At 40.9% G+C, this 22,425-nt stretch overlaps 1 protein-coding gene across 4 annotated transcripts; it reads right to left on the bottom strand.

The window, feature by feature from the left end:
• Positions 1-220: 220 nt before the first annotated feature.
• Positions 221-22,307, bottom strand: ift88 (intraflagellar transport 88 homolog). 4 transcript variants are annotated; one of them, XM_080478023.1, is made up of 26 exons: positions 22,127-22,299; positions 20,956-21,018; positions 20,770-20,829; positions 20,479-20,526; positions 20,213-20,276; positions 19,968-20,037; positions 19,551-19,641; positions 19,164-19,268; positions 18,245-18,347; positions 17,145-17,491; positions 16,692-16,762; positions 16,462-16,548; positions 16,243-16,348; positions 14,926-15,012; positions 14,603-14,789; positions 12,883-12,991; positions 12,636-12,786; positions 12,426-12,541; positions 9,421-9,473; positions 9,264-9,329; positions 9,043-9,149; positions 6,068-6,140; positions 5,373-5,420; positions 4,808-4,822; positions 1,694-1,810; positions 221-1,277 (listed from the first exon to the last, which is right to left on the bottom strand). In XM_080478023.1, the coding sequence occupies exons 1-26, from the start codon at positions 22,199-22,201 to the stop codon at positions 1,156-1,158; spliced, it is 2,541 nt and encodes an 846-aa protein (XP_080334149.1). In that variant the 5' UTR covers positions 22,202-22,299; the 3' UTR covers positions 221-1,155. The 4 variants fall into 4 exon arrangements, with proteins under 4 accessions (XP_080334149.1, XP_080334152.1, XP_080334151.1 ...); XM_080478024.1 differs by having other exon boundaries at positions 227-1,277; positions 16,249-16,348; positions 22,127-22,307; XM_080478026.1 differs by lacking the exons at positions 4,808-4,822; positions 5,373-5,420 and having other exon boundaries at positions 16,249-16,348.
• Between the last annotated feature and the right edge of the window lie 118 nt (positions 22,308-22,425).

Here is a 22,425-nt window from a genome sequence, read left to right as displayed (position 1 = left end):
TAATAGCGCCTTTCTTTTCAATCACCCACATGTGTGGATCCGTGCCATTCAATCCTGTTTGATTTATTAGCTTCAGATGAAAAAAGTTTAGTCCAGGTTTAATTCAATGCAGTTGTTTCTGCAGAAAACTCTTAATAGAATCTGGAGTCTTGCTTGAGAAAAAGGTCAGACCACATAGTTTGTTCTTATGGATATTGTACTCAAAATACAACGCAGTTTTCCTCTTAAATGCACAAGTAGTTATTTTAATGAGACATGTATCAAAAATATAAACAAAGAAAAACAATAAATACTTCTTTACAACTTTTGTGTTTTAAAGGAGGTGTCACCTAGTATTCTTACATATCCAGTGTATCTTAAATTGTCTTTAAAGGAGTCATATTATTCAGCTTTTCAACGTTTTCACATGAGTCTCGTTGGTCCAGAATCATTGTATTTAAAGTTTATTTCCCCAAATCCAACTTTTCCTGAATTTTCCGCCATTTGAATATTGGATCATAGGAGCTGCATTCAGAATCTGCTGTGTCTGTGTGAGCTGGACTGGCTCCGCCCACACATGCCCATCTTGGGAAGAGGAGGAAGTACTTCCTCTCGTGGCGCCATGTGCCAGAGCAGAGCTGCCTAATTGTGGAAGGAGTCAAAGGGAGGGCCTACCTTGATTGTGATTGGCTAAACCCCTGATGACACTATATAGGGTTTGATTCCTGATTGGCTGGTTGGAGCAACACACTTTTTAAAAACTGAAACAAGCCAGGGACAGAGAGGACAGACTGTCTTCACTTCTGGGACTTCATTCCAGGTAAATAACAACCGATTGTGGAGCTGAATACAAACATCCACGCTGTAGAGCGACGCACCCTGGGGTTTTAAAATTCAATACGAGGGTCATTTTAAATCACATTGGGTTCAAAGTTCACACCAGTCACGGTAGCGGTTTGCTGCGACTAACACAGGAGCACAATCAAAAGCTCCTGTTTTGCGGTGCGCCCCCTTGTGGGTGATTCTGGTTTGAACAAAGAGTCCAAACAAAAAAAAGCTCAGCCACTTTCAAACTCCTGAGGCCGACACCAATAAACATGTTTTAACAAGGAAATGTGTGATTTCCGGGCGGTGACTCCTTTAATTAAAGATGAATTCTGCTGTGAGTTCAAACAGCTACTCTGGCAGCAGGTCGTCTCCCAGCTCTTCATCACCAAAGTCGTCGTCGTCAACGCGCCGCTTGGCGCCAGTTTTGGGTCGGTCCATCTGAGGCCCGAGCGGGTCGACGTAGGAGGCGTCTGCACAGCGGAGACAGAATGTGAACCCAGTCACACAGTACTCACACTTACAGCCCTACATTCCTACACGTTATCTAAAGGAGGTATTTATAATGAGAATGTGTGCACGCGTTTGGAAGCTGTTGTTAATAAATCAAATAATAATAATAATTTAAATGAGCTCGACTGAGAGCAAACATGGGTTCTATTGTGATCAATTAATGTTCACATACTGTACCTTGAAGAGTTTTTAGTCTGTTTGACAGTCTACTTGTTCAGACGCTATATTCTGATGATTAAATACAATTAGAAGTCCTGTGGTGTAACTAATTATAACTTTGAGGACTTTTTAGTGCAAGGGGTCAAACATATGTGATGGAACTGGCCCACAAAGAAAACAAAAGGTTAGAAAATAAAAAGAGACGTCATCATCTTACCCAGCTCCTTTGGGCTGCTGGCCTCGTAGGGCTCATTGGAACCAGGAAGTGACCTCATCCTGGCGCTCAGGCGCTCTCCTTTAGTGCTGCCGCCGCTGTGCCCACTGTGACCGCTGTCTGCAGGAAAACACACCAGGAATACTTCCCCACTCAGAACTTCATTTTAAAGTCAATTAGACAAAGTTAAAAGATGTTTGAATGTCACTCTAAACTAAACTATTTATACTGGTGAAAAGCAGAAGTTGCTTTGAATTGAAGATTATAACTTAAATTCGACTTAAGAGAAGCAGTTTGACTTCTACTTTTTACAGCCTGACAGTTTTACTCAGCTGATTCTAAACAAACGACAGCATGTTAATACTTCAGCAGATGTCACCCAATGATGAAACCACAGTTTATCAGACATCACATTACTGTCGCTCTAGTGATCTAGTGAAAAAAGTAGTTTTTTCTTTCTCTCTAAAACACCATTTATTGTCAAACCCAACCACTTTTAAAGGAGTCATATTATCCAGCTTTCAACACTTTCACATGGTCTCGGTCAAAGAACCTTGTATTTTACGCTGGTTGGTTGGTTACTCTTGTTAGTGCTACATATATTATTTACAGTTATCACACTGATTCAAATACTTTCCAACTACTATTAGATAAACCAGCCTGAGCAGCTCTATCTAGACAGTCACATGATTTTCTAGATTAACCAGCCTGAGCAGCTCTATCTAGACAGTAACATGAAGCAGGAACATGAATTAACAAAGAAGCAACAACAAAAGAAAAACATGATTTTGAAAGTTGAACGAATGATGGTAGAAAACATCAGTAACACATCTCAATGATGAGTGTGTGTGTGTGTGTGTGTGTGTGTGTGTGTGTGTGTGTTCGCCCGCCCCCAGGCTGCCAGCCGGGCCCCCACCAGGCCACAGCGAGATCCCATTCTCCACTAATCCAACCGTGAATGGGGAGGGAGCAGCCTGTGATTTTGCTCATTTTGAATGTATTTGTACAGATTTGTGAGCAAAACGTTGAGTCTCTGTTGATGTTGAGATCTTCTTCCCATTAGGAGATTGAAGGGATGTTGAGATATTTGAACCTGACAGGATTGAGATCATTTTAGAAAGAGGTTTAGGTGCTGAGATCTTCAGGAGGTTTGTCACTGTCTGAGGTCAGTTCAGCTCAATCTCTTCTAGTTTGAACTTAGTTTGACTGAAGCTGAAGATATTCCAGATAGTTGTTTTGACTGATACCATCACAGCTTAATTATCTACAGACAATATACTTACTTAAATATCTATTATTCTTCTAATGACATTTTTTATCATTGCATTATGATCAGAACATTTCTAATGAGCTGACATAATCAAATCAAATTCAAAGTACGACTGTCAAAATGTAAAAAATATTATTGTGTCATCCAATCCATCAAACTGAGTTCTGACTTTACGGAGCTCATGAAGGTCTCTGCAAACATTCTGTTCAAGAAGTGCTGAATCCTCATGTGCACATTTTTAAAAAACATTATATGTTGTTATTAAAAATCATGATTATCGTCACGACCGAAATATTCCGATGGGCCTAATAAGTACAAGTGGCCTTCTGTCACTTAAAGGAATCACATTTAACTGCACTGACTCCGGGCTGGGACGCCTTTTATTCAGCTGTGGTTGTTTGTGTGTGTGTGTGTGTGTGTGTGTGTGTGTGTGTGTGTGTGTGTGTGTGTGTGTGTGTGTGTGTGTGTGTGTGTGTGTGTGTGTGTGTGTGTGTGTGTGTGTGTGTGTGTGTGTGTGGAGCGTTGCGTCTCATGAACCGAAGTACAGCCATGATTAAGACAGCAGCTTGCGGCTGACATCTGGCCGCCAGGTAACCTTGGAAACTGCAGATCAACGGCGGCAGAAAGCTGAAAAACAGGAAGGAGGCCCGATATTCCACCTTCCCTCACCGTCCTAAATATCTCACACCAGGCTGCACAAACTGCTGGCAGGATGAAATGCAGGCTGGAAAACGGGATCTCTTTTCCCCTTTTCCTCCTGGACAATATCTGAGCCACTTCTTCTACATTATACGAGTGCAAAACACCGACGAGAGCAAACTTCAACCGCCTGATGTTTCCTATGATGGAAAAAGACAAGAATTCACATTCCCCACAAGACGCCAAAGGACGTGTTGATCCATCTAGAAGCAGAACTCTTCAGCGTGTGCTCTCCGTCTACCAGGTGAAGCTGACTTAAGTCACGCGAGGTTAAAACGGTCGACATCTTCATCTTCATCATTTCTCTTCACAATCGCACCTTTTCATCAGAAAACAAGGTGGGAATTTGAGGGTAAACACCGGCGCTGCCAACGTGCTCGCCTTTTCTCAGGGCTGCAGATATGCAGACTTTACAGAAGAGATGAGAAAAGTGTCAGGTGCACTCGAGGTTTGCCGGTTCTCTTCCCTGCCTCAGAGCAAATATCAAACCACAGTCTGACATCGCAGCTGCCTGTCAGGAGCGTTCTGGGTCCACCTCAGCCGCTCTGACCACAAACACTGAAGTTCCATTCCTTTACTTTGGAAAAGTTGAAAATCTCTCACTTTTTCCAACCTATGATCATTTTGTACATTTATAATGAAGTTATATAAATTGCAAATAAATATGTAAGAAATCTTAAAGTGACTGAGTGGGATCACTTTCTAAAGTCCTACTGATGCAATAAGGAATATTTTAATGTTGTAGTTTTACTTTGCTCATAGGCAGGTCACGTGTTGTGTCAGGACAAAATGTTTCTTAAGCAACATGTGATTTACAGATGAAATCCCTCAAACCTCGAGAGTTTGCTTCATAAAGCTCCTGGTACCAGTCCAACAACATGTTTATGTACTTATTCTGGTCAGAATCTTTCATACCTCTCCCTGAGTCCAACAGTGGACTGAACTGTTTAGATCCAGGCTGAGACACTGAGGAGCGAAGAGGAACCAGAGCGGGAATACAGATGAAGACAGAGGAGCCAGAGAGCAGACGCATGGAAACACAAGAAGGAAAAAAAGAGAAATCACAGAAAATGACTGGAAATTAAAGTAGAGTGCAAAAGGGAAAACAACACGTCTGTTCTTTGTTTTATAACCTTTCATTCTCTCACCCGTTTTGACTTCATCTGTGCCATGAAGGGGGAAGAAAGGAGAAGAAGCGTGGTTATTTATGTTGTGACAAATATAGTGAGTCAGTGCTGTTAACCTCGGAGAGCTTTTCTAATGGAGTGATTCTCAACACGGGAGGCTAATGGACGTGCTGGCAGCGTGGAGCACCGAGACATTAAGATGTGCCTGACATACAGCAAATATCTCACTACGCTGCACTGGAGACGTTCAGCTGCACGGCGGAGAGACGCTGGGCCTTGTTCCTGCCTCTTTGGCAACTCTCACATGTGTCTGGATTGCATTTGAAAATTTGCTGATGAGCCAGATTTCCAGGGCCGGAGCCAGTCTGTGAGTCTGGACCGGTTGTTGATGTGTAGTGAGGCAGTAGAAAGACTGACACACACACACACACACACACACACACACACACACACACACACACACACACACACACACACACACACACACACACACACACACACACACACACACACACACACACACACACACACACACACACACACACACACACACACACACACACACACACACACACACACACAGTACCCAGCATGTTGGACTTCTTAGGAGAGGTGAGGAGAGGCGTGGAGCTGGCTGTTAGAGTGGAAGAGTGGAGAGAAGAACAGAAGTGGCGACACGTGAAACAAAAACAAAGTGATGAGAAGAATATTGGTGGTTTAATGTCAGCGGCTCCCAACATGAGGCCCAGGACCCCCCTGGTGGCCCCTGGTGGGGCTCCAGAGATCACGGGCTTTGCCTGAACATAACATGAGACATCCCACAGTCTCCACGTCACGAGAGCGTCTGCCAGTGTTGGGATAGTTTAGGGTCTTTAACCTTTCTCCGAGGTAAACATGGTGTTAGAAAGGTCAGGAACCGCAGAGTAAGACACTGATTACAGGCTTGGATGCCAAGAGCAGCGATTCCAGGCTGGAAATTGTTTAGATTGAGTTTGGTGGAAGAACCAAAATAGCCTTTTGCTTAAATCAACATATTTTCTGACTTAAATCTTTTTTTAACATTACTTTTTTTTTTTTTAAGAACATGCTCCTAATGTTTCACCTAAACGTTGAGGTTTACAAAAACATTTTACCCACAAAAATATAAGCACTAACTCTGATATTTTCCCTCATGCTAAAGACTTTTGAGGTTTGCAGAACAGAAAAAAAAAAAAATAAGAAAGATGTGAAGAGATGAAATTAAACTGCGGCAGCCCTACATGTCCTGGTGAACTAACTTACCGGCACTGCCTGCGCTGCTCTCTCTGCCTTCTCTCCGACCTCTGGCACTGCCCTCTCGTCCTGACTTCACTCTCTGCAGGACGCCGAGGACAGAAGAAGAAGAAGAAGGGTGGAGGGTCAGTTCAGGGAAATGGTTTTGTCTGTCATTCTATTTAAGACGGGTTCTCTGGTCCAGGAGGTTTAACTGCAGCTGGTTGTGATTTCCTGAAGTTGAAGATCACAGGTGTTTCATACATTTTCAAAATATAATAAAACTTGACTGTGCAGGAGAGGAAGGAAGCCCAATTTATAAAATCCTCCACGTCAACAAACTTTACAGAAAAACAGTCACAACACATCAAGTCAGAGTCACCGGGATACGATTCAGACTGGAGATGAATAAAAACATTTCCATTAAGATTTAAGCATTTCAAATGATTTGTCCAGAATCGGATTAAAAGTTGATGCTTTGAGGTGCGACAATGTGGTACAAGAAAGTCTCCTGGGTTTCTGGCTGGGTCGGAGTGAATATCTGTTGATTAGAGGAATAACTTGTGAAATGTGTCTGGAGAGTCTTTCTTATTATGAATGAATTTTAGATGGAACTTTTAACAGTTTAGACTTTCTAAACCGAGGAGCAGTTGACTATTGAGTCATGGAATACAAGATCACTCTTAAAAATCTTTTTGTTTGCAGAGTACTACAGTATGTAACGTTACTGTAGATATCCAGAGTAAAGCAGTTTACAGAATTGATTGAAAATATGCAGCATCTGGAGCCTCGGCATTGTTTTTCACCTTCAGATTTTTACATGCAGCTGTGTGGAGTGAAGAGCATAAATCTGAAGGATTGAAAACACAAAATGTGCAAGAACGGAATGCATCACTTGGTTCTCGTTCTCCTTCTTATTTTTGATGCAGCTTCTTATATATATATATATCTTATATATCTGAGAAGAATTATGGATATTTTTTCTTTCTAACGGGTCATTTAGCCTCTTCAAAACACCAGGACTGATTTCAAAAGTAATGGATGGGATAATTACAGTTTGTATTTGTTTTGGCCTTTTATGAAAAGGTGATAATTTTGGACCAATGAGATCATGTGAAAGTGATGAAAAGCTGGATAATATAACCTCTTTAAGTTTAGATTAAAAAGAAAACTTAAAAAAAAAAAAGTATTACTAAAAAGGCCTATTTTAGTGCTGAAACTGTTTGAAAGGTTCAGGCTGCTGGTGGACAGATGTATAGAGACTGCTCACACACACGCGCACGCACGCACGCACGCACGCACGCACGCACGCACGCACGCACGCACACACACACCAGCCCAAGGGAAAAACATCTGTCTTTCATGCACATCTGGCGCCACATCGACTCATCTTGCAGCAGAAGGACGCTCGCATGTTTTCAGTCACCTTGTTCGAGTCCACGAGCAGACGGCAGGATACCATGACGTGTTATGAAAGTCCTGGAACGTCAGCAAGTCTATCAAACACTACGGTATAAATATTCCTCAGCAATCATGACATTATAACTTTAAATGAATGTCTAAGCTGTGTGAACGTCATGCTGACACACAGAATGTACGCATGTCAACTTACAAATATTAACCTCCCAGTATGTTCACATAAGCGCCAGCAAAAAGTTTCTAAATCAAACCGACTGAGTGCTATTAAACCATATCACATTATTATTTTTTATTTATTTATTTATTTTTAACATAAATCATGTTAGGAAGAAGCCTGGGTTCATTTTATTTTTGGTTATAGAATCTTAAAGAAATATGCAGTCAGTGAGTTCTTAATTTTTGCTTATTTTTTTGCAATTTAACTTCAACTTTCTGGAAGTTTTTCAATATCACTGTGTGTTATATTCATGTTATCTCTGACTGTAATGGTGCATGAGTATAATGACATCCAGATACAAACCCGACTGCTTTGCTTTCTGGTGGTTTTTGAATTTCCTAGACCTCATAAGTCATCTGGTAGTTTTGGTTTGTATGTAAATGCTGTATGTCAAATCAGGGGCAACAGGAGTAAAATAATGAAGAATTGGAGTGATTGCATTTTTTATATTCGGCACAGCAGAGAATTCTTTAAACTAAAATACACATATATATATTATTTTTTTTGTTAAAAGCTATTTAATACAGGTCATATGACTTGTGGCAAAACAGTAATTATGAAATTATCTAATTATAATATTTTGGGGGTTTTACTTCAATGTGAGTTAGTCAGTTTTAAGGCATATATTATCTTGTGACCAATGATGGTCAGAGTCAAGATCAGAGTCATGTAAACTGTTTAGGGCCTTGTAAAGCTCAGATTTTTAAATTGAACTGGCTTTCTAATTTAACATTTTAAAACCACAAAGTGGTTTGGTGGTTCTAAATCAAGCATGAAGCTATACTAGATAGATATATTATTTTGTACCAACCATAAGTTAGTTCTATGTTTCAACGCTTGCAGTAACCTTGTATTTACCTGAATACGCTAATACTAAAACGATGACAATGATAAATACCAAATTAAAATGTGTGTGCAGAACACAGCTATGTCGGGTATTGGAGTTTGGCAGATACAGTCTGGTGTTGGTGTTCTAATGCATTGGCAGTCTCACTCAAATCACCATTATTCTATTCTCTCTGCCGTCCTGCAATAGACCATCTACCAGCGTGGAGGATGAGGGAGACGAAGCACCAGAATACACGACAGACGGCGGAGAAGCAGAGATGTCTGGAGTCCAGAGCAGCGCCGGGTTCATGGACAGTTACAGAAACAGTGAGTACTCTGTGATGATCAGAATGACACTGCTATAATACTATAATAAGGCAGGTTCCACACGCCACACAAGGTGCCCTCATTTTCCACTGAGCACCTGCCCCCCCCCCCCCCCCTCCAACAAAAGCTGATCATCACCCAGTGTATACGACTCATTCGATTCCATGAACAAAAATATCTCACTGAGCACGTACGACAGCGATGAGAGCAATACCTGTTCTCTGATCTCCTTCTTCTTCTCCATCCTTTTCAGCTTTGTGGCGTATTCTTGGACTTCTTTCAATCCCATGTCTGTGCACAGCCTCACCAGGAAACGCAGGCCTGAAACATAAACACAGGCACAACTCTTTTATTTTCTTTGCACGCTCACGAAGGGATCATCTGCTTTCGGTCAGGAGATTTGTTCAAACTTGTGAAACAAACACAATAACTTGCATTCCACATTTTCTGGAAACTTGCGGTGAATGTCTTTATAGGTCTCCAAGGCTTTCTGGTAGTTTCCTGAGATGAAAAAGGGAAGTCAGAACAATAATTCAGGTTTTATGAATCTGTATTTCTTTTTTAATCCCGTGAAAACAAGTGTTTTTCTCACCACTTCTCCTGTAGCAGCTCGCCACCATGAGTTGCCACTTTACCTGGCTTGGTCTGAAGAACACGGCACAAAGAAATTCAGTAAATGAGCATGTAGAAAATGACTTGCCTGCAGAGCGAGTGTTACTTAATCAAGCCAGACAAACATAATAAAATGACATAATGTCTTTGATATTTTCTGGACGATACGAGCAAGACTGAAAAGTTGCATAAGGAAGCTGCTGGTGTAATAGACAGAGAGACAGACAGACAGACAGACAGACAGACAGACAGACAGACAGACAGACAGACAGACAGACAGACAGGCAGACAGACTTTATTTAGCATTTCAACTTCCATCAAAATGAAATTTTGTTGGTTTGTTTGTTTTGCGATGGCTCAGGCCAGCACAAATATAGATAAAAATAGTATATAGAAAAATAGAACAATATACCTATAAAAATATTTATAGGTATATTGCATAAAGATGTATTAACATGTATGTGTATGTATGCATGTATGTTTATATATGTATTTGTATTACTATTATGTTATTTATTCTTGTTTTATTTTTATTTTGTTGTGTGTTTTTTTTAATCTTATCTTAACCAATAATTCTATTTATTTCATATGTGTGATTGTATTTTTTTCTTTTCAGAAAAAACCCCAATAAACAAAGCGGTGGAGCAGTCCTGTGTGTGTGTGTGTGTGTGTGTGTGTGTGTGTGTGTGTGTGTGTGTGTGTGTGTGTGTGTGTGTGTGTGTGTGTGTGTGTGGGTTGCTGAAGAGGGGGGAATAATTATTATTCAGTGGTCTGATGCCATGTGGGAATAAACTCCTGTTCAACCTGGTTGTTCTGCTCTGCAGGCTGCAGAACCTTCTTCCAGAGGCCAGCAGCGAGAACAGTCAGTGGTGGAAGTCGGGGGACAGCGTTTCTGTGAAACCTTCTGGATGAGAGGAAGCCAAGTTCTGATGATTTTCTCCGCTGTCCCCGTCTTGTATTGCCCCCCAACCACTCCACTCGGAGGCGCTACAGGCCTTCGACCAGACGAGATGCAGCTGGTCAGTGTGCTCTCCATAGTTCCCCTGTAGGAGGAGGTGAGAAAGGGAGATGTGCTGCTGGTCCCTCTTTACCAGGGTTCCAGTGTTTGTCCCAGTCCAGAGAGTCCGTTACCTGCACCCCCAGGAACCTGGTGCTGCCGACGATCTCCAGGCTGAGTTGTTGGTGATGAGAGGATTGTGGCTGTGCTGCTTCTTCCTGAAGGCCACAATGATCTCTTTTGTTTTTGTGACGTTGGTCTCACACCAGTCCACCAGATGTTTCACCTCCTCTCTGTCAGCCAGATGTTTCACCTCCTCTCTGTCAGCCAGATGTTTCACCTCCTCTCTGTAGGCCAGATGTTTCACCTCCTTTCTGGAGACCAGATGTTTCACCTCCTCTCTGTCAGCTAGATGTTTCACCTCCTCTCTGTAAGCCAGATGTTTCACCTCCTCTCTGTAAGCCAGATGTTTCACCTCCTTTCTGGAGACCAGATGTTTCACCTCCTCTCTGTCAGCTAGATGTTTCACCTCCTCTCTGTAAGCCAGATGTTTCACCTCCTTTCTGGAGACCAGATGTTTCACCTCCTCTCTGTAAGCCAGATGTTTCACCTCCTCTCTGTAGGTCTACTCATTGTTGTTGTTGACGAAGCCCACTACTATCGTGTCGTCTGCAAACTTCACAATGTTGTTAGTAGTGGACCTGGCGCAGCAGTCATGGGTCATCAGCATTAACAGCTGCAGACTCAGGACGCAGCCCGGCGGTTGAAGGGACAGGGGATGGGGTGGGTGGGTGTTTTGCGGGCGTGGGGGTGCTGAAACCAAGGAGGGCCAGTTTATTTATCAGATGCTGTGGGATGATGGTATTGAAGGCAGAGTTGAAGTCTAGAAACAGCATGTGCACGTGAGTGTTTTTCCGTTCCAGGTGCAGTACAGAGGAGATGCGTCTTCTGTGGAGCAGTTGGGGCGATAAGACTGGTCCAGGTCGAATGTGGGTGGAAGTCTGGAGACAATGTGGTCCTTTACCAGCCTCTCAAAGCACCTCATCCTGCTACCAGGCAGTAATCATTGAGGGAGGACGCTGTGTTCTTTTGGGACACCGGTACAATTATGGCAGACTTGAAAGGTGTTGAAAATGTGTGTGGGAACCCCGGTCAGTTGGTCAGCACCTTCCCTCAGCACCTTTCCGACAGACAGATAAATATCTGCTTGTCGTTGTGTTCTATCCTTTTCTCTCCTCTATCCCCTCACCGTAAACGGAGTAGCAGAAAGCTGCCACCTTTGAGCCTGGTTCTGCAGGGTTCTTCCTATAAAAACAGGAGTCTTTCCTTTCCACAGTCGCTTAGGCTTGCTCATGTAGACCTGTTGGGTTTTCGCTGTAAGAGTGCCTTGAAATAACTTTGTTGTATTCTGCACTATATAAATAAAGTTGAATTGAATTGAATCTGGGCCATGGGTTTTCAAATGGAGGTGTTATTGTTTGCTTCAGTCTTCCCAGAGAAGTTGTTTAATTCGTTGAGGAAGCTGTGTTGTTCTCGCAGGAGCAGCTGATTGAAACGTGCATCTGTTGGTAAATTCATGTCTGTTGTTTTGTGTATTCTTATTGAAATATCAACTTTTTAGTGTTTGTCATGGCTGTCGTTCTGTAACCTCTGTATTTAGGTAAACATGCTGTTTTAAGTGTGTTTGATGTTATTAGTGCGTTTGATCTTTCTTCGGGATTACTTTTTACTGCTTCAATTTGTGAATGTAAGACGAGCAGACAATTGAAATTCACTCCAGGATCAATGAAGTATGTGTATATGTATGTACGTGTACGGAGGCTACAGTGGTGTAGTGATCAGCATTTTCGTCTGATCGTGAAAAGGTCCCTGATTCAACTCTGGGATGGCTTTGGGGGCCTCACTCCTGAGTTGGATGAAGCAGTACAAAAAATATATATGTATAGCCACACATATGTCTCCTTCAGTGAGTCAGGATGGTCACTTACTGGATGAGTGTGGCTCTTTCAAAATATTGGATTGCCTTCTCACAGAACTGTGTCTCGATGTAGTAAGCTCCAAGCCACTCGATGACGTCAATGTTGGAGGGGAAATACCTATAGGACTGATGAGCAACAACATTAAAGGACTTGGAGAAAACCGGCGCCACAATGTTAAGCAAAACAGTTTAAAAGCACAAAAGCGTATACTTCTCATACCTCGTAGTAGTACTGGAAAGCTTGGGATTTGTCTCCCTCGCTGTCATGCAGCTCTCCCAGCTTTGCCAGGACGTGGGGGTCCGTGGGAGTTACACTGATGACCTTCATCAGCCAATCAATCGCCTGCTGGGGATCCTCCCCAAGCTCATAACTGAGACCAAAGTGTCAAAGGTCACCGGAGGCCAGTTTGAATTGTGAATTTGAACTGGTTGCGATACACAGAAGTTATGGGTTATCGGTAGGATACAGGTTGGCCAGCTGGTACATGACTTGTGGACTGTTCCTCAGGATAGCGTGGAGCTTCAGGAAGCAGTCCAGAGCTTCCTTCAGACGATTCAGCCTCTTATAAGTTAAACCTGGAACAAGTTCAAGAGGCAAAAAGTCGACATTAACTGAAGTCAGGGGTGGCATGAAACAAAGTGCTTATCGCCAATCTTTCAGGTATCTATACTACATGAACATCTATTTAAACTTTTTTATTCATGTATGAATAAAGTTAAACATTTGTATTAATGTTGTACTTGAGAACATTTTGGAACCTGTACCCTTTTCTTTTTACTAAAGTAAAGAAATTGAATTGGTTCTTTTTCTACATCTTTGTTCCACTTTTCCATCTACATGACTTGTTTTATCAACTCTGACTTCAGTTAATTCAGTTCACAACAAGAGGTGGACAATAACAAGCTGCATTTCATCTGTAAGTAGTGAAGGAATGTTTGAATAAAGTTTTTATACTTATCATCATTATACAATTTAACTTGTTTACAGTATTATAAGATGCTAAATGTTGTTCTCGTTCCATAAAGAACAAACTTCCTTTTATTTCTACATGAGCTAACAGGACCAAATGTTTTACAAGAAAATGTTTCCTGTCCTTTTTTGTTTAGCGCCAATAGTTATCGCCTCTGTCTGGTTATAATTAAAGCTCACGTTTAGTTTTAAAACACTTTGGATCATTATTACCTTCAATATTCATCATGGGATAAAAAAAATTTTTGTTCTTTATCATAAATGTAGTAAGATATTTGCTAAAGTTTATATACTGCACCCAGAGGTGGAAAGTAACAAATTACACTTACTCATGTTACTGTAATTGAGTAGGTTTTTTTTTTTGTGTACTTGTGCTTTTTAAAGTTGTTTTCAAACTCTGTAATTTTTACTGGAACGGATCAAGGGCAAAGCGAAACCCCTTTTCTATTGAACTAAATAAATCAAATTAAACAACAATGTGTATATATATATATATATATATATATAGGGACCACTTCGGCTTCAAGTGCAAGAGAGGTAACAGCCTTATTCTGCACTGGAAGCTCTGTTTGCCAAGGTGGATTTATATCACATGGAATTTCTTGCACTACTCAGGAGAGACCATTCTCCTGCTGTCAAAAATGTAACTAAGTAACTTATACTCTGAGTACATTTCATATGAGCTACATTTTACTTTTACAAATTTTTTCTGACTGGTAACTAAAATTTTTTCATCAAAAAACGTGTCCTTTTACATGAGTAGAACATTTTAGTTGTCTTTCCACCTGCTTGAACTCTACATGTACACACAGACTGCTGCTCACAACACTTCCCAGGTCAGAGGCGAACACTGGGCTACAACACACACGGCGCCTGAAACACTCATAGACCCGTCTTTGCTGGAGCAACAGTGTCCCCGAGTAGGTCCATCAATACATTTCCCCTTAACAAATAGAGATGCTGTCGACGTTACAACAACAATCATGAAACTTTTCTTGGTCACTTTTGACTCTGATGACAAAAGTTACTAACAGCAGCAATGACTCAACGTCAGACCTGCTCTTTGAACCACTGTGTCATTAGTTATTGTATCTTTGGTCTGAGATCAAATGTTCGTTTCAATATTTGGTTTTAATGTCACTTTGGTATTAATCAAAAACTGCACAATTACTACTGTTATGTGATAATAATTAAAAACAAAAAAAAACAGCCAATACCCAGGTTATAGAGCGCCTCAGTGCAGCAAGAATCATTCCTCAGTGCTTCCTTGTAGAACTCTGCGGCCTTTTCGTGGTCATTCTTAAAAAACATTGCGTTGCCCTTGTTGGTAAGCGCTGCGGGGTTGTAGCGGTCATCACTCATGGCGAGATTAGCATATCGATCAGCCAGGTCATAGTCTTTTTCCTAAAAAGATCAAAAGAAAGGTTAGAGGAGAAGTTAGGGAGAACAACAAAGATTTTGCTATTTTCTGCAGCAAAGACTGAAGAATCTTGGCATCTAAGACCTCATATGTTTGGTATCTCACAGTGAAATGTCTTACCAGAAAGTAAAGGGCAGAAAGGTCTGTGGCTGCAGCACTCTTCACTCTGCTGTCCTTCTTCTCAAATGTTTTCAGTATTTCCTTAGCCTGAGAACACATAATGAAATACAGTCAGGTTAACCCTCCACAATGATCTAGTAACAGAACGTCACTTAAGTCCAAGCTAATTTTCCCAGTGCATAATGGTTATTGCTCGTCTAGTTATCATTTTCTCTATTAGTAAGAACTAGAATATGTTCATTAAGTGACAAAACTGAACGCTTTGGCCAGAAAAAGACCAGGAAAGAAGCCACTGAAAAATATTAAGTCAATTCAGCAATTATCTGAATTTCTCAAAAATAAGCATAATAGAAAAAACAACCTTTAACAAAAGCACTGACAGTATTTACCACCTACTACAAAACAAAACTAATAAAACATCAGAGCCTGTAGATGGTTGTTATGTCACTGTAAGTGCATTATAAACAGGAGATTTTGTTATAATCTTGAATGTTAGTTTGTGGACAAACTACCAGCGAGGCAAAGAAATAGTGGCTCCACCGCCTCGGCTGTCTCTAAACAGTGTAAGATCAGCACGCATGGATCAAGTACAGCCAGTTTAATTGTTTAATATTGTGGAGCTATATGACCTGCTCTATACCATCACTCCATTGGTGGTGCTCCATTTCCACAGTGCCCAATGCTTTAATCTTGCTAAACAAAGAACCACATGTATATTTCGCTCTGTGCAAAAATACTGTCTCTGTGGTCTGTCGGTTTTAAACCAATTACAGTGACAATACCAATATTTGGAGAAAAAAAACGACATGCATATGCAGTGGCGTTTCATAGTGGAAAGTACCAAACTCAATCTAAATGTGAACATGGAAACAGAAGACACACATACCTCAACCTTAGGCATGCAGACGGGAAGGAAACAAGACAAAAGCAAGAGAGAATGGGGAGCGATGAGAAATATTGAGTCTGTTTAAAACAGCCTGAGCAGGAAAACACGGTCAAGTATGAACATCATCGGCCAATCATTGTGCAATATTATAAAAAAAAAATATGGGGGTGGGGGGGGGACAAAAACAGAGTTGAAGGGAGATAGCACTTATTCACAACTGATTACATGCACTGTGTAAACAAATGACCTTTTTAATTTACAATTCTGCTCCACAGCAACTATGAGCAACATCCATATTATGCATATCGAGCTTTAGGAGGCAACTTCAGCAGGCTTGATATTATGAAGGTCATTTGTTCAGTTTGGGACTTTTGTGGAAATGATCAAAAACATTAAATTGGTATTTCGCTTTATGCTGCTGAGACCAACACACTCACCTGATTGAAATCCTTCTCTTTGAGATACGTGATGGCTTTGTTGATTTCCAAATCGTTAGCGAGCTCAACATACTGAGAGCTCTTCACCATGTCTACACACCTGAAACCATCACAACAGAATAGTAGCGGATGACCTCCATACATTGTGTTAAACTAATCTGATCGCAAAATATACTGCAACTGTACAAATAAATACATCTAAATACAACAAACCAGTCTAGTCCAGTAGCAAAAGAAGTCTCAATGGCTGGAGCGATGAGCTTTGCTGCAGACATGATGTACTTCTCAGCCTGGATTTTTCTGTATACAGCATAAAGGGAACAAAGACAAAGATGATCAAACAAAGAGTCAGAGGCTTTTTGCAACAAGACAAGACAAGACAAGACAAGACTCATGTCTTTGTGATGTAAACTGTGTTTGACTGGAATGAAGGTTTTCCTTACAGATCTCTCTCCATCTGGTGAAGCTTGTCGTTCTTAATGGCCTCAGTGACCATGTTTGTGCTGGTGTCGTCCTGAAAGAGTACAAGGTTTAACCGACCGCTAACGGCATCTTCAATCATTATCAGAACTTCATGGTAAATAATTAATAGGCTGAGTATCTTTGAAAACTCAAATGATCTCAGTCTTTCTGCTCACTGGGAAGTTGAAAGACAGAAAATGACTCCATTGTGCTCTTAAACGGATTCATTACTATGACAAGGAACCATTTAGCAAATGGTAGAGAGGAGTTAAACGTTAGATCATGGAAATATTCCACTGGAGGTGTAAGAATTAATAATCTTATAAGACCCTTATAAGAACATTTAAGTATTTTTCAAATAGAAAAAAATGATCTAATTCAGAAATCCTGATCACTAAATGTTTGCAATTTGTGAGAGTTTGTGAAGTACTCACATTAGATGGGATATACTTGTCTTCATCATCGATTTGCAGAGGGACAGAGATGAGCTTCTGTAAGGCCTTCTTTATCATCTCTTTGTCACCGATGGCATAGTAGCAGAGGATGAGGTTGAAGCCGGCGTGGACGTTGGGACTCTCACTCATGATGTGCTCGTAAGATGTTATGGCGTCCGAGTACTGGCCCATCTGAACAAAAACCACTCCGATGTTCTGCATGATCTTCATCCGAATCTCTTTGTGAGCGTTGGAGATCTGATCCAGTGCCATTCTGTAGAACTTGAGGGCTTTAGGGTAGTTCTTCTGTTTGAAGTAGATGTTTCCCATGTTGACTTTCAGGCGACCTTAAAAAGCAGTTTGATGGAAAGACGCACAATAATCTGTCAATACAGTAGTGAGGCCATTCTGGATTAATGTGGTGAAGGTTCTGAGCAGCTCGGTGGTTCTGTTGACTCCTGAACTGTGTCTGCAGGGAGACAGATCTCAAACTCATCAAAAGGTGAATTTTCTGTTATTATGGTTGGACTGATTACTGCTTCCAGGATTATTTTGAGACATTGGAAAACAGCTAAACCTCTAAACATAAAAGAATGGACAAATGTAATGGATGAGACTGCATCCTATGACTATATACTCAACAGATTTAAAGGAAATACAGAAGAGGGTGCTGCCTCCCAGGAGCCTTTTTGGACTCATATAGAGACATAACCCTGAGGGGTTAGTTTGATTGTACAGTGTAAGATATGCCTTGTTGTTATTGTCATTATTATTTGTTGTATGTGTTTTTGTTTGTTTTGTTATTTCCATTAAAAAATTCAATAAAAAAATTTAACTGGATAAAAAAATCTATCAATTTCATGTATAGATATATCTTTGTATTATTTCAAGACATTTCCTGCATTGGTGGTAGAATCAAGAGGAATATCCTGACACAAAATATGTACTATGATGACCTTCAAGATCCATTTCTGTTTTTAGAAATGTGCTGTGTCAGAAATTAAATACATTTACTGCAAAAAAAAAAAAAAAACAAGGATGAGCAGGAATCCGTGAGAGGTCGAGGAGTCTAAACACAGGAAGCAAAGTGGTCTGCTCACCTGCATTACTGAACATCTTGTTGTTCACGATGGCCTGGTAGGTGTTCAGAGCCTCAGGGTACATTTCATTGTTTTCATACTGGTTGGCCAGGTTGAGCAAAACCTGGTAAGGAGTGGGAAAAAAAACAATTAAATATTTCTGCAATAAATCGTAAAAAGGGCAATAGAGTGATTACCTGAACCACCCTTCAGCTTTAATCTGTCTTTGATAAAGGAGGGCGTGCATAGCTCAGTGGTTAGGTAGATAGATCATTTTCTCCTGCTGACATGAAACCATTTTTCTTCAATGTGAATGACTGAATGCATGAATATGAAAAAAAACAAAAACACAATAAATGATGGAACAATTTTGTGTCAAATATTTTGGACTCTCTCTTGAGCCAATAAAACTCTGAGGTTGCAGTGCAACTATAAAAACCCTTTACAAGAACATCATGAAATATACACTGTGTTATTAACAAGGAAAATAAAAGTTCTCCCTTTTTTAGGTCGAACCAAGAAACGTTGTGATCTCTTATTCAAAGTACTTTGAGAGCAGTTGAGAGGAAACGTTTGAGAGAACGAGGCACAGAGGAGGACGTCTACCAGCCTCCGCAGGGTGAAGTGAAGAGCGCAAAGTAACAAAAAAAATAAAGACTCAACACAAACAAACACAAGGTGGATTGAGAAGCACATGCATTTTGAAACAACTATTTAGACCAGGGTCGGGCAATCCTGGTCCTTGAGGGCCGCAGCCCTGCACGTTCTCAATGTGTCCTCACATCAACACAGCTGACAGCAGTTATTGGCTCGTTATCAAGCTTTCTGCAGAGCGTCATCACGATAACTCAGGTGTGTTTGAGCAGGGAGACGTGGAAAATATGCAGGACTGCGACCTGTGAGGACCAGGGTTGCCCACCCCTGATTTAGACAGACTTACGGAATATGTAAGATCCAGACAGATTTGCTCCGCGTTGCCAGATTGTTCTCTTTGTCTGGCCAGCGCTCTCTCCTTCCTCCCTGCCTCTTTAGCTTTTTCAAGGGCCTGAGGAAACACGTCACAAAAACACACAGTGACGAAATGGTGACAATGTCCCAACAAACAACAGTAGAAGTTGGAAATACTTTGTTAAACGGAGTTCCATGAGAAATCACTTTCAAGCTTGAGCAAGCTGCTGTAATATTGCTGGAACTCAGTAGGTTATGCCACAAATACGTGGGATGGTAAACCTATGTTTACAGGTTCCTGAGGATAAACTCAATTTGTACAGTATCGGCTGTTCACTGTCCATAACAGGAAGGAACATGTTGAAGAATGACAGCTGACCAGCTGTGAGGCTCCTTTGCTGTGTGCCATGGCGCTCTCTTCTAACAGGTCAATCACTTTCTTCTCCAGGATCTTGATCTTCTCGTCAGGCCTATAAGACGCCAATAATGAACAATGATTGCATAAATGTGTCGAAGTCAAAGAACACTAGTATGAGCAATGTCATGCACACTACTGAAGATTTTCAGAATAAATTTTTTTTTATCAATAAATAAATAAAAGTGTTTTCTACCAAGACAAATTTATATTTTTAGTTAAACTGGGAAAGTATTATTTTCTCATACTTTCTTACTTAATTTTTTTATTTTAAAGTAACAATTACAACTTTAGATCATCATCGGCCATCATCTAAACACTTCTGGGGACTGGTCTTTCCTGTCACGATGAAAGACACCAGTTTAAATGAAGACAACTCACGTGTCTTCATTCTTTGCTTCAAGTGGAGGTGCGGGGCCTCTGGACTGGCCCAGAGGGTCAAAATTAGAGCCTGATAAGACAAACATGTCACTTGTCACCATCAGAGGAATACATTGTCAATGTAGAAGGTTTTAGAAAGAAGAAAAGCAGACCGGTTTTACCAAAGCATGAATGAAAAAAAAGTAATTGCACAATATAGTATCTCTGTGAGGACATCCATTCAAGATGAATAACTTCCTACTCACCGCGGGTCATGAAGGAAGAGTAACCTGCAGCTGTGACAGCAGTCATTGGCCGAGCTGCCCCATCCTGTCAAATTAGAAAATATTGATGATTACTGTTCAAAAAATTTACGATTTACAGAGATAACTTGGTTTAAATGCATCATTGTTGTCGACAAGCACAAAAACAAGCCACTTTTGTGAGGAGCCGTGGGGATGATAAAACCACTTAAAATAAAGAAATAACAATATATGACTGCACATTTAAAAGGTAATTTCATGTCCCTCACCTGCACAGCTCCAGTCATTGGTCTGGCCATGGAAGTGGCCATCCGAGACTTTGTGAAACAACAGGAAAGTAAAGAGTAAGAAAACGGAATATTTCATTGAAATTACAGGTCAACATCTATTCTGTGCAACATTTTTTATTTCATGTCTTTTTTTTTTTCTACCAGAGAACTTATACTGAAGTTGATCTGGTAGAACTCAAAATTTGTTTGGTGTTCTCATAAAAATATACTAAAACAGTTTTCATACATTTTTTATGAATCAAATCATCAAAAGTTTCTCATCGTACTTACTCCAAAAGAAGTAGCCAAAGGTCGAGCTCCGGTGGTGGTACCAGGAAATTTGGCAGTCATCTAGACAATTGAAGGTATGATAGTTATACAAGTGTAAATTCACTGAGCCTATCACCATATATTTTCTATGCACAATGTAGATATTTTACTGCACACACAAACACTCAATATAGCATTACTACATACCGGAGGTCTTCTTCCATGACTTGTCTGCACAACTTGCTGGAAGCCAACATCATTTTCCAGATCCTGTAAATGGGACAACAATCAGTTTTAATTTTCAGTGCAATGCATTTCAATAAACTTCAAAAGATGTTCTTGCCAAAGCATTGCAATTCAGTCAAATGAAAGAGTTTGACAGACCAAGAGCACAGAATATATAGCAAAGTAACATCATGAAATGATTAAAAGGACAATTAGTTTGATCTATATCACGTCAAGTGCTTAACGTCCTCGATGGCAACCTGAGTTCAATACAGAATAAGTATATTTAAATATGTTGGTGAACGCATGAATATCAGTTACTATCCCTAAGGTTGCATCTTTACATGCATGTGAAGGAGGAATTTTGTCTTTCATGGCATTTGTAAGGAGCCTTGAAATTAAGGAAATATGTCAGAGGGGCCAAGTAGTCTCAATTCTTGTATCCATGGAACTGACGATCCCAGCTGACTGAGAAGGGAACACTCTGGAGATCTACATCACAACATAGAGACGGCCAGTCAAACACTTACAGTCACACCTAAAGGCAAATATAAACCTGTTAACCTCGAAGGACTGCATGTGGACTGTGGAAGTACCGGAGCAGGGCTGCACAGTGGACCAGTGGTTACTAGCTCTCTCCTCATCGCAGCAAGGTCATGGGTTCAAATACTGGCTGGATTCTCAGTGTGGAGTTTTCATCTTCTCCCCATGGTTTTCCTCTCAAAGTCCAAAAACATGCATGTGAGGCCATTTGGTCACTAACTTGTCCCGAGAAGTGAATGGAGGTGCGTGTGGTTGTTTCTCTATGTTTTCCATGTGATGGACTAGAGACCAGTTCAGGGAATATCCTGCCCAGAGTCAGCTGGGATTGGCTCCAGCGCCTCCCAACGGAGATGGGAGAAGCCACACACAGGGAGAACATGCAAACTCTCCAAGTCTGCTCACATTCAAGTTGTGAGGTGAGTGTTAACCACAAATCCACCAAATCCTTATTATGGTCATTTCATTTTCACACGTTGTCCAGCGTATTCAATAACACTAAACCACAGAGCTTTTCTCTTTGTGGTCTCGATCACAGTGTACATTAATACATACAACACATTTTACCCAAGTGATGTTCAGCACCGTAGCTTAGCTTATGTGGCTAACTAACCTCGGCGTCGAGCGTCGGATTATTATAACCCGAGTAAAGATCGTCGTCCTCCCCAGCCAGGTGCACATTTTCCATTTCTCTGACTTCAGAAACGCAGCCTGAGAAAATTATGATTTTTAGATCAAAAAGGGAGGGGGGAACGAGTCTGTTGTCGCTTTAGTTTTCTATCCCACAATTCACTGCGGCATGGGCGGAATTGGTTGCCTTTGGAGCCTCTGATTGGCTAGTGGGACGTCAATCACTATTGAGCTGTGACGGGATTGGTTGAAGCGGAATCCATCCGTTGCTATGATACAGGA

The sequence above is a fragment of the Lipophrys pholis genome, assembly GCF_963383615.2.
Source record: "Lipophrys pholis genome assembly, chromosome: 13".
NCBI classification, from domain to species: Eukaryota; Metazoa; Chordata; class Actinopteri; order Blenniiformes; family Blenniidae; genus Lipophrys; species Lipophrys pholis.
The sequence above is the reverse complement of the archived record's forward strand: the minus strand, read 5'-3'. Positions and strand labels throughout refer to the sequence as shown.

Bases quoted from the DNA above. Each gene is read 5' to 3' on its own strand.
- ift88 (XM_080478023.1), bottom strand. From the start codon at position 22,201: ATGGAAAATGTGCACCTGGCTGGGGAGGACGACGATCTTTACTCGGGT. The intron at 12,542-12,635 runs GTATGAGAAGTA...GTTGCTCATCAG, and splicing joins CTTTCCAGTACTACTACGAG to TCCTATAGGTATTTCCCCTC. The intron at 6,141-9,042 runs GTATTGCTCTCA...GGCGTCCTGCAG, and splicing joins AGAAGGAGATCAGAGAACAG to AGAGTGAAGTCAGGACGAGA.